The 10,922-nt window shown below is 31.3% G+C and overlaps 1 protein-coding gene across 1 annotated transcript; it reads right to left on the reverse strand.

Moving 5' to 3' along the window:
* Positions 1-3,215: 3,215 nt before the first annotated feature.
* LOC106301960 (tetrahydrocannabinolic acid synthase-like) lies at positions 3,216-6,290 on the reverse strand. Its single transcript, XM_013738455.1, has 2 exons — positions 5,718-6,290; positions 3,216-4,482 (listed from the first exon to the last, which is right to left on the reverse strand). Exons 1-2 carry the CDS (start codon positions 6,236-6,238, stop codon positions 3,366-3,368), a joined length of 1,638 nt encoding a protein of 545 aa, XP_013593909.1. The 5' UTR covers positions 6,239-6,290; the 3' UTR covers positions 3,216-3,365.
* Positions 6,291-10,922: the final 4,632 nt, after the last annotated feature.

The raw sequence follows: 10,922 nt of genomic DNA on the forward strand, positions 1-10,922 counted from the left end.
CCACAGATTGCAGAAAATTGGAGAGGTCCAAGGGACCTTCAGTAATGTCCAAATCAGGGGGACTAATGTGTGTTGTACTTTTTTTCCTTCACCATGGTTTTGTCCCAATTGGGTTTTTCTGGTAAGATTTTAATGAGGCAACATTAAAGCACATTACAAGCTCTAAATGGTTATGTCATCCAAGGGGGAGTGTTATGAACCAGATTGTGGATGGCAACCAAGAGATTATGATTTGTAATATTTCAATTTATCAATGACGGTGTAATCTTCTATATAGGGAACCTCTATATTATGAATAAAGATGTCTACTTTTCCATTACTTTTATAACAAAGAAAACAATATTTCAACTAAATCACAAAATAAAACATACAAAAATAGAATACAAAAACTCATAGTTTTGGATATTCATATTTTTTGAGTTGAGTATGATTCGAAGTCTATTCGGATCGGTTTTTTTCGGTTCCAGTTTTTTTGGTAGAAGAATTTTGGATCCAATAAGTTTTCAGAGTTTTCGGTTTGGTTTTGGGTTGTATACAATAAACGATAATTGAACTCTTTTTAAAACGTAATTCAACTCTTTTTAAAACGATACATCATAATATACAATAAAACAAGCCACATTTACTTACTTTTTCGTGATCAATTACTTGAAGACATGCGCGTTGACAATCTTGCCCGCAGAATCGAATAACGACGTCCAGTTAATTGATTAAATTGGAAAATATGGTTAGAAGCTCAGGGAACTTTTAGCAAAAAAAAAAAAAAAACTCAGGGAATTCTTCACGTCTTTATAAGAGAACGATTATCTATCTTATAAATATAAATGTGGACGAAGCAAAAAAAATAAAAAGCATAAAGTAAACGATACAAAAGTTTGTTAACTAAGTTTGTTTCCTAATCTTTGGTATTTCGTATAGATTTCGAATCTACTAAAACAAAAAACAAATTACAATCAGTGTTTTTAAAACCGGACCGGCTAGCGAACCGGAATTTTTTTGGGTCATGGGTCATTGTGGTTCGATCGGGTTTGAACCGGGTTCCATGGGTTTACTTAGATTAAACTAAATTTAATGATATTTTATAAATAATATGTATATTTTAAAAATAATAAATCATATCAAATAAAATGTTTAAATAGCCATAATGTGTAGAAAAACTTAAAAATAACAATTAAAATCTAAAATCAATATGAAAAGCACATTTAAACGTTATTCACAGATTTTATCATTCTAAATTTTCATCACCTTTAAGAAAAAATATATACACATAAGGTAAAAGTTATATTTTGAAATACAAATTTCAGAAACGAAAATGTTTCAATTATTTAAAGTCTTCAAAAGAAGTGATCATGGGAGAATTATTTTTTAAAAGTGAGAAGTAGACAAAAACAATATCTTGATGTGAATATTAACCTTTGTGATTTTTGTAATTTATGAGTTGTAAAGACGACAAAAGAAAAAGCCGAGAGATAATACTTTATTAATCTTTGATAAATCTTATTTTTACTTAAAAAGGAAGAAAAATTAATTGTTTCATTAACAAAATTTTGGCTTATATACGAACCGGGGTTTGGCCGGTTCATTGGGTCGCCGGTTTCTGGGTTTTTGACGGTTCGATAGAAATTTTTAACTGGTTCGATTTTAGTTGGGTTTTAGCATTAACCCAACCCGGATTATTTTCGGTTCATGGTTCAACCTGGTCCGACCGTCGGTTCGGTCCGGGTTTTAAAACACTGATTACAACCAATTTGTAAACGTATAATACAAGCACAATCCATTTGAATTACCTTCTTTTTTTTTATAACATGAACTCTTCAAGATAAACTTTCTTAAGCTAAACTCTTCCAAAGTTTAGATTTTATCAAGATAACCTAACTCTAAGCTAAAAATTTTCGAAGTCTAGACTTTAATCCTGCAAATCTCTGAAAGTATGTCACCACATATTTCACCGATTATGTCAACACCTAACACACATCCAATGATACCAACGAGCACATCAACACTAACACATAACACATTTGATCACCACAAGCTCCAAGTAACGATAAACTGCGTCAAACACATCCTCAACAACAATACCACAAGACCAAGACAACAGTATACTTCACCAGATACTACGTCAACACTCAACAAGCACACAATAAATCGAGAAAGGTACATCCCTGCTTATATAATAAACCAGAGACTTTTTCTCCAGATTCTTCCCATATAATTTAAGAAAATTTATTTTTCTTATATAGACACTTTCTTTCCAAGTAAAACTCTTTTGCTTAATAAGAAAAACGTCTATTTGTCTTCAACCACATATTCTATTTTCTTTTACAAATTCTAGCTAAGACACCTAATCACAATAGACAAACTCTTTATAACCAATTCACATCTCTGTTTTTATGGCGACACAAAGCTCCGCTAATTTCCAGTCGCCGTACTTTTCGCGTCTTATTCTAGAAACATTAGGGGAAGGATTTATCCACGCTTAAGTATATTTTCTGAGACGCTCAACGCTGCCGCAGCGTCAACTAAAATAACAGCCCTACCACAAGACCAAAGACAACGGTATACTTCACCAGACACTACGTCAACACCAACGGCAACACTCAACAAGTACACAATAAATCCTTCAATTTTCTCTTCGAGTTCTACCTTTCTCGTAAGGTACATCTCTGCTTATATAATAAACCACAGACTTTTTCTCCAGATTCTTTCCCATATACTTTAAGAAATTTTATTTTTCTTATATACGCACTTTCTTTGCAAGTAAAACCCTTTTGCTGAATAATAAAAACATCTATTTGTCTTTAACCACATATTCTGTTTTCTTTTACAAATTCTAGCTAAGACACCTAATCACAATAGACAAACTCTTTATAACCAATTCACAACTCAAATTATTGACACACGTATTGAACTATCTCATGAAGTATTTCACGAACTGGTACATAATACCTGAGAAACTTACGTCTTCAATAAATACTCATTTTAACCATTTTTTGAGAAAATATCTAGTTATAATATTATTTGTTCTTCAGAGAAAGAGAGATTGTGGAGGCGATTTAATTCTAAACTACTATTACAATATTTTAAATTTATTTATGCAATCATGTTTTTCTTTTTGCATGATTTCTTCCAATACTTATGAGTTTCTTAAATGGGTTCCATGGATTCAAAGATAATATATAGGCCACTGAATTAGTATTGTTGAGGGTGAAACAAAATAACACATGCACGCCTTCTTATTAGCTAGAACATTTTCTGAATTACAGAAGAACTTTTGCTCGAATTTCTTCTAGTATATAGTGTTTATTGCATGTTCTTAAGCTAGAATCAATATACCATTATTCTTATTTTACATAGTAGTGGTTGTATCATGAGAAGCTTTGAACGGGCAGCGTTGGGATGCTCTGCTCGTGTCTGAAGATGTTATGTGGATCAACCTTTGATTTAATCCTCACCAATCTTTCAAAATTGCCTTTGAAGTACTCAGCTCCCCAGATTTGAGCATTTTTGAAGTTAGATGTCGTGTTTTTCGTGTTCTGTCCCAGGTCTAGGTCTCTGTAGTTCACATAAGATTGTCTTGGATTGCTTGAGACATAAGGCGTCATGAAACTGTACAGCTCTCTGATCCAGTTAAGTTGTCTGCTCGGTCTCGTCCCAGTGTTTGAATTATAGAGAATCTTGAAGAGGGTTCCGCTTCTATGCGGGAAAGGGATCTCAGATTCAGAGATTTTAGCCATCATTCCACCGTAAGGAGTAAAAGCAACAAATGTACCAGGCTCTTGTTGAACCATTCTCTTGAAAATTCCTTTCAGAGCTAAAGCAGGGATAGGTTTCTTCACGATATCTCCCTTTGATTTGAAGGACGGATTCACTAAAGGTGACTTCACTTGAATCAAAGCCTCAATCGGAGTACCAGTCGGAAATTCACCATTGAAAATAACGGATTCAATCCATTTCATTTCGGTACAATCCTTCTCAGTTAGCCCTAGCTCCGGAAAAGCCTTCTTCATAATCTCAATCAAAGTGCCTCGGTCACCAAGAAACTGACCTCTGTACGATGCTGCCGCTGTATTGTTTCCACTGGCTCTGATTACCACTCGTATGAAGAGCTCTGCAACAAGCTTGTCTGCAATATGTTGCCACTTAGAAAGAGTCTTCAAGTCAGGGTCTTGTTCTAATGTTTTGGTAACGCTGAAGATGGTTAGGGTTTCAGGAACAAGAACAAGCTTGAGCTTCCATGCTAGAATTATCCCAAAACTCCCTCCACCGCCTCCTCTTATCGCCCAAAACATATCCTCACCCATCGAGCTTCTGTCGAGTAATTTACCATTTGCATCAACGATCTTTGCGTCTAGAACATTATCAGCAGCAAGACCATACTTCCTCATCAAGGCACCGTATCCACCTCCTGTTATGTATCCACCGACGCCTACAGTTGAGCACAAACCCGCTGGGAACCCATGGATCTTGCTCTTCTCCGCAATTCTGCAGTTAATCCAAAACAGATAATCACCCAAAATATTCAAAAGTGATATATTGTTTATTCTTATTGCGTTTTATATTAGCTTTGGATAATACATCTTGAATTTATAATGTTCATGATATTCTAAAACACTAGATATATAAGTTGACACAAAATACATTTTTGTTTATATTTGTAAAAATTTGAATTCAGTGATCAGTAGCCAGCAAAGACTGATTTGGTGACCCAGTGATCAAGATGAATTTCAATTGCCACTCAAAAATATTTAATAGTGAAAAACATTTAAACCAAAATATTCAATAGTAAGAATACATACAGTGAAATATTTGTTTATTTTATTGCGCTTATATTAACTTTGGTACATAAGTCTTAAATTTATAAAATTTATTATTTAAAAAACTAGATAATTAACATGACAGAAAATACATTTTTTAGAACATAAAAATATTTGACCTTTTCTTGATTAGTTTGTATGATTTTGAAACACTGATCTGTAGCCGGCCAAGATTGATTTTGTGACTCAGTGGTCAAAGATAATTTCAGTTGCCTTTCAAACATTCTTCTATTTTTTTTAACATAAATTTCAAACATACTTTAATGTGATATAGTTTTGAAAAATAATTCTAACATATATAATCATCTTTAGGTCAGAAAAAACTACATAACCAACAATTTACGTAATTATCTATTTATATAATATTAATTAAAGTTATTTAACATGTACCATAATATCAAAAATTTCTGTTTTTAGTTGATTAGTTCCATGTGCGGCAAGAAATAGCCATAACTTTGATGTTTTTTTATTTGACAACAAACTTTGATGTTATTAGACTAAAATTTTAAAGTTGTGTTGTTCAAGTGGGACACTAAATACTTCATCAGATATTATTCAAAACCAAATTATTTATATATTGAATCATTTGAACTTAACAAAAAGAAAGAAGCAATAACCTTTCTAAAACCAAATATTTTTAAAAAATTACCACAGAATAAACTAATTTTAAATTGTTGGTAGGATAAACCCTTCTTATTAGTTTATGTGGTTTCAAATCACCATAACCTTTCTAAAACCAAATTATTTCGAGTTTGCATTTTTCACAAATATTTTACTTGAAATTGGGAAATATCTATACATATAACTATAATATTTTTTTGACTAATTAGGAAATTAAATATATACATATAAATGCATACACAAATAATGGTCTTTGAAACAACCGTGGTTTAAATTAATTACCTGTAGTAAACCTCACCAAGTGTAGCACCAGCTTGAACCCAAGCACTATTTTCTCCAATATCAACATTGATCTGTCTCAACTTCGACAAATCAAGCAATACAAATGGTGTTTCTATCTGTGAAACATAAGACACGGCTTCAAAATCGTGACCGCCGCTTCTAATACGGAGATGAATTCCAAGTTTCTTGGAACATATGACTGAAGCTTGGACGTGAGATTCATGAACCGGTTTAAATATGAAACTTGGTTTGGGTGTTGCCTTGGTCAAGAAACGGTAATTCTGAGCCGTCGCTTCAAGAACATTGATAAAGGTTGAGGCGTTTTTTTCAGGAGTGAAGAAAGTTTTCTCGAGTGGAAAATTAACATGTGTGTTTCTATGGAGACACTTGATGAAGTCTTCTTGTAGGTAGTTTGAAGAAATTGGTGTTATTGTGTAGGAAAAAATATACAGGGCTAAAAACGATATATAGGAAATCAAAGGGGCTGTTTTTAAAAGTCTCATCTCTGCAATCATAAGCATAATCAGCGAGGACAAGATGGAAATGGATTGTATGTTAGAAGTGTTCTTGTTTTGTCAATGCAGAAATGTATATATATAGGAAAGATTGTGATCAAACAAGACTCATTATTTTAGTTCAATTATTTCGAGATTCAATGGAATGGTTACATTGACTAGAATTATTTTGTCTCGTGACGTGACACAGTGACAGTTACATGTTAACGTCGTGACAATTTGACTCCCTTATTCCAGCTTGTGACCCCTTTTTTTTTCTTGACTTGGCTTGCGTGGTAGACTTAGTCGCTCAACTTGTTTTCTTGCAAGTTGCAACAGTTTCTCTTTTTTTTTTCTTTTTTGTAAAAAAACAACAATTTCTCTTTTCAGTTCTCAAATCTGTAAAAATTCCTAAGTCCTCATTTAAACAACAACATCTAACCTATTAAAATAGAAATACACATTAAGACTAATCTTTAAACTTGCACAATATTTACAACCAAATACCACTAAAAATTAAATACACCTATCTTTAAATAATGTTTGCCTTTTCCAAGTAGTAAATAATTGTGTACCCTAAATAATTTCCTAAAATAATTACAACTAACAATAAACAATTAATGTAAAGAATAATTTTCCTTTCCCAGCAAATCATTTGTTCTCCAATATCGACACCAAAGCATATTTTGAAAATATCAAAAAATGATTCAAAATATACATTAATTCAAAATTTGATTTTTACTAAAATATTTTCCAATAACCATTATAATTTTTTTTCAATATATATAAGAAAAATACAATACAAAGTCAATTTTAAACACCAACTTAAATATCTTAAGTGTTAAAAATATAATATATGTGATTATTTATATGATGGTACGTATAATATACTATTAATTATACTATTACTTATATGATGGTATGTATAAAATACGATTAATTATACGACTCCATTTCATTAGGTTAGATGTTTTAGAAAAAACAAATTATTTCACAAAGATAGACTTTTTGTATTTTCTATGAAAAAATTATGAATTTCAAGAAAATTAATTGACTTTATTAAATTATCTGGTTAAAAATTATTAAAAATTGAAAATTACAGAAAACAATACATTTATTATAGTGATTTAATGTGTTTTTAATACATATGAAAACATTAAAAAATCTATTTTTATGAAATAGAAAGAGTATACAATAATGAAATAAAAACGAATAGTAACATATTGTCGTTGACAAAATACATCAGCGCGTACCGAAGTCTAGTTAATTATTTAAAACACGCACCTACATATACATATCTAAATCGCGGTTAGCTTCTTTGACTTTGAAGAAGATTCAGCTCACCATCAGTGCAAATTCAACCTTTAATCATGAGCTTAGTTGACTTTTCAAAAACCCTACCTAACGTCTTGGTTCAGCATTTTCATTGACCCTCTAATATTCTACCATTTGTTTTCAGCTATTAATCATAAAGCCATCTGTGTTAAAAAAAAAAAAATCATAAAGCCATCATTGATCAAAATGATGTTTCTTCAATAGTTTTTTTTTCGTAAGATTTAATCTCAACCAGCAAAGAAATAGTCAAGGCACTAAGAAATAAAGGTGGCTTTTAAAACTTTCTTTTGTCAATTTTTTTTTTATAATCTATACTCAATCATTTTAAAAACCTTTGTAACAAAAACATGTGTATGATTTTTTTTTGTAATATTTTTGGTAATTTCAGTTTATATTTGATGAAATAGTAACTTTAAAATATTTTCTAAATATTATTGAAATTTATTAGAGAAAATATTGATCACATAAAGAAAATTGTTATACGAAAGAGCTTAGAATATTTTGAATTAATGGCACCATATACTCATTATGTAAAGACCCGCTCCCCATCTGATACGTGGTTCAAAGTGACACACGTCTATTCATTTAGACCTCCCAACTTGTTCTGTTACTAATCCTAGAAATTCGGATGCACTACATTCGGTGATAAATACCAATCCAACCATATCCATCACTTCTACTCACAATTGTGTACACGTGAAAAATAGAATGGTAGGGAATGAGCAAATAGGTTACTCAGTGAAGAGGTTCTAAACCAGTACTATCCGCATGAGACTCTATATTACTTAATGCGTAAAGAGAACTGATTAGCCATTGACAATCAATCAATCAAGTGATAATAGCATAACAACAAACAAATGCACTGGACTCAACCATTACTACACACTGATTTGACACTACGCAACCTAAAGAACCTAATGCACGCATATAGTCACCCCCCCCCCCCCCCCCCCCGCCCAAACCAGTCTATGAACCGCAGCTCCTGCGTAATTACCTACTTGTGACCCATTGGCTCATCTGGCACTGTCCACCATGAGGGCTCAATAGTCATTTGCCAAGACTCGGTATGATTCGATCTTACTGGCGCCACTCTCAAAACTCAATAACTCTATAACGCAATGCAACTCAACAACAACATCTCTTTCTAGACACCACCATTCTCGGTGTCAACATGACATTCATTCTCATTTTCATACGTTAACACCTTCAATTAGACGTCACCCGTTCTCAGTGTCACACAAAAGACAACTTACAATCAATACACATAACTCAGCTTATGAACAACACAACCTGGCTGGTTGCGAGGAGGGCGACCACCAACTGCTTCCCACAATGGTGACTCGTGGCCGACAGGGAGGGAGAGAGAGAGGCGACAGCTAGGGCTTTTGGAGTCTCAGGGGTTTCTCTGTATAGCTATGCTTTAAGTTTGTGAACAATAAAAGATAGAAGGGAACTTCCTTATTTGTAGAGAAAAAAAATGGAAAACCCTAAATTTTATTCTAACGGGCCATAGACCTAACCGGCTTTTACTTAAACCCGAAAACGTGTTTGGGTCTTTACCCAACATAACATCTTTTTGGAAATCATTCAAAGTTGGATTTTTAACGTTAAAACTCTTCAACTAAGTTTGTTTTGGGTAAAAACCCTCAAACTAAGGACCTGACTGGTTCAAACGCAGCGGTTGCGGTTGCGGGAGTTTATGGATGCGGGTGGTTGCGGTTTTTAGCGGTTTTAAGAGATCTGTATGACTGGTTATGCGGTTAGAAATTGGTGCATTTGCGGGATACTTATGACTGGTTAACTACCAAATACAACAGCGGTTAAATAATAAATTAACAATATTTACATTTTATATAATTATAAAAATATCAAAAATCATAATATTATAATAAATATGAAAATCATATTTAGAAAGTTATAGTTTTAAATTTTTAAAAATTATAGAAAATAGTTTTATTTCAAATTTTATAATATTAATTAAAATATAATAGATATATTTTAGTATTTTTATAATTCCAATTTAAATTTTTTACTGAATATTTTTATTTTTGTATTTATATGGTCTTTGAAAAAAAGAAAAAAAAATTGTCCTCCCGCAACCGCAAACGCTAGCTGGAACCATCTTTTGATTTTAAGAGGTTCGGAGCGGTTTGAAGCGATTTGTAGCGGTTTGTATGATTTTTTCGAAACGCTGATAACCGCTACCACCCGCACCAACCGCAATAGCTGCGTTTGCGGGTGGTAGCGGGGAAACCAGTCAGGCTCTAAGTAGTTAACAAAAAAAACTCCAATATAACTTTATTTAATGAATTAAACCCTAGCATGTCATAATTACCATTACTACTGGTAAATATTTAGTTTAGGGGTTTCTACATTAAGTAAACATAGTTGAGAGGTCTTAGCATTAAAAATCTAAAAAATCAACAAAAAAATAAAAAAAAATCAAAAAATCAAAATTTATAATATTATCTAAAAATGAGTAACTTAAATTTTCAAAATTAGTATTTTAAATTTTTTTGGTAAATATATGAGTTGATGTGTTTTTAACATCAACATTATATATGTAAAAATTAAAAATGTAAGAACCCATAAAATATAATAAAAATTATCTAAAGATTTATTATTACATTTTTATTAGATAAGATATAATTTTTATTATATTTATATTGTTTATTACATTTTTAATATTTTAGTAATTTATTACAGGTAAATCTTTAGATACTTTTTATTATATTTTATGGGTTCTTACATTTTTAATTTTTACATATATAATGTTGATGTTAAAAACACATCAAACTCATATATTTACCAAAAAAAAAATTAAAATGCTAATTTTGAAAATTTAAGTTACTAATTTTTAGATAATATTATAAAATTTTGAATTTTTTTTATTTTTAATGGTAAAACCGATCAAGTATGTTTGCTTAATGTAGAGATCCCTAAACTAAAGATTTACCGATAGTAATGGTAATTATGACTAGCTATGGTTTAATTCATTAAATACAGTTAGTTTGAAAGTTTTTCATTAAATACTTATTTTAGAAGTTTTTACTAAAACAAACTTAGTTTATGGGTTTTAATGTTAGAAATCCTTCGAATTTCTCTTACAAGCATTCAAACAAGATATATAGTTGGGGACTGTTTCAAGATTATACTGTTGAAAAAAAAAGATTATACTATTGAATATAATCAATTAAGGTTTTAGATAAACAAACTGCGTGACGGGAAAAAGAGAAATGCTGATTGGAACAACTTGTGAGGAGGAAAACATCAAATACAGTTTATAAGGTTGATTGACAAATTGTTTATTAAGAATTATCTTTAAGATTTATATTCTTATTTGATTGATATAATTGTCGTTATCATTCGCTTAGAT

The sequence above is a fragment of the Brassica oleracea genome, chromosome C7 (genome assembly GCF_000695525.1).
Source record: "Brassica oleracea var. oleracea cultivar TO1000 chromosome C7, BOL, whole genome shotgun sequence".
Taxonomy (NCBI): domain Eukaryota; kingdom Viridiplantae; phylum Streptophyta; class Magnoliopsida; order Brassicales; family Brassicaceae; genus Brassica; species Brassica oleracea.

What these genes read in the sequence shown, in the direction of transcription:
- LOC106301960 (XM_013738455.1), bottom strand. Translation starts at nt 6,238, where the DNA reads ATGCTTATGATTGCAGAGATGAGACTTTTAAAAACAGCCCCTTTGATT. An exon ending in CTTGGTGAGGTTTACTACAG is followed by an intron (nt 4,483 to 5,717) that starts GTAATTAATTTA and finishes GATTAACTGCAG; the next exon opens with AATTGCGGAGAAGAGCAAGA.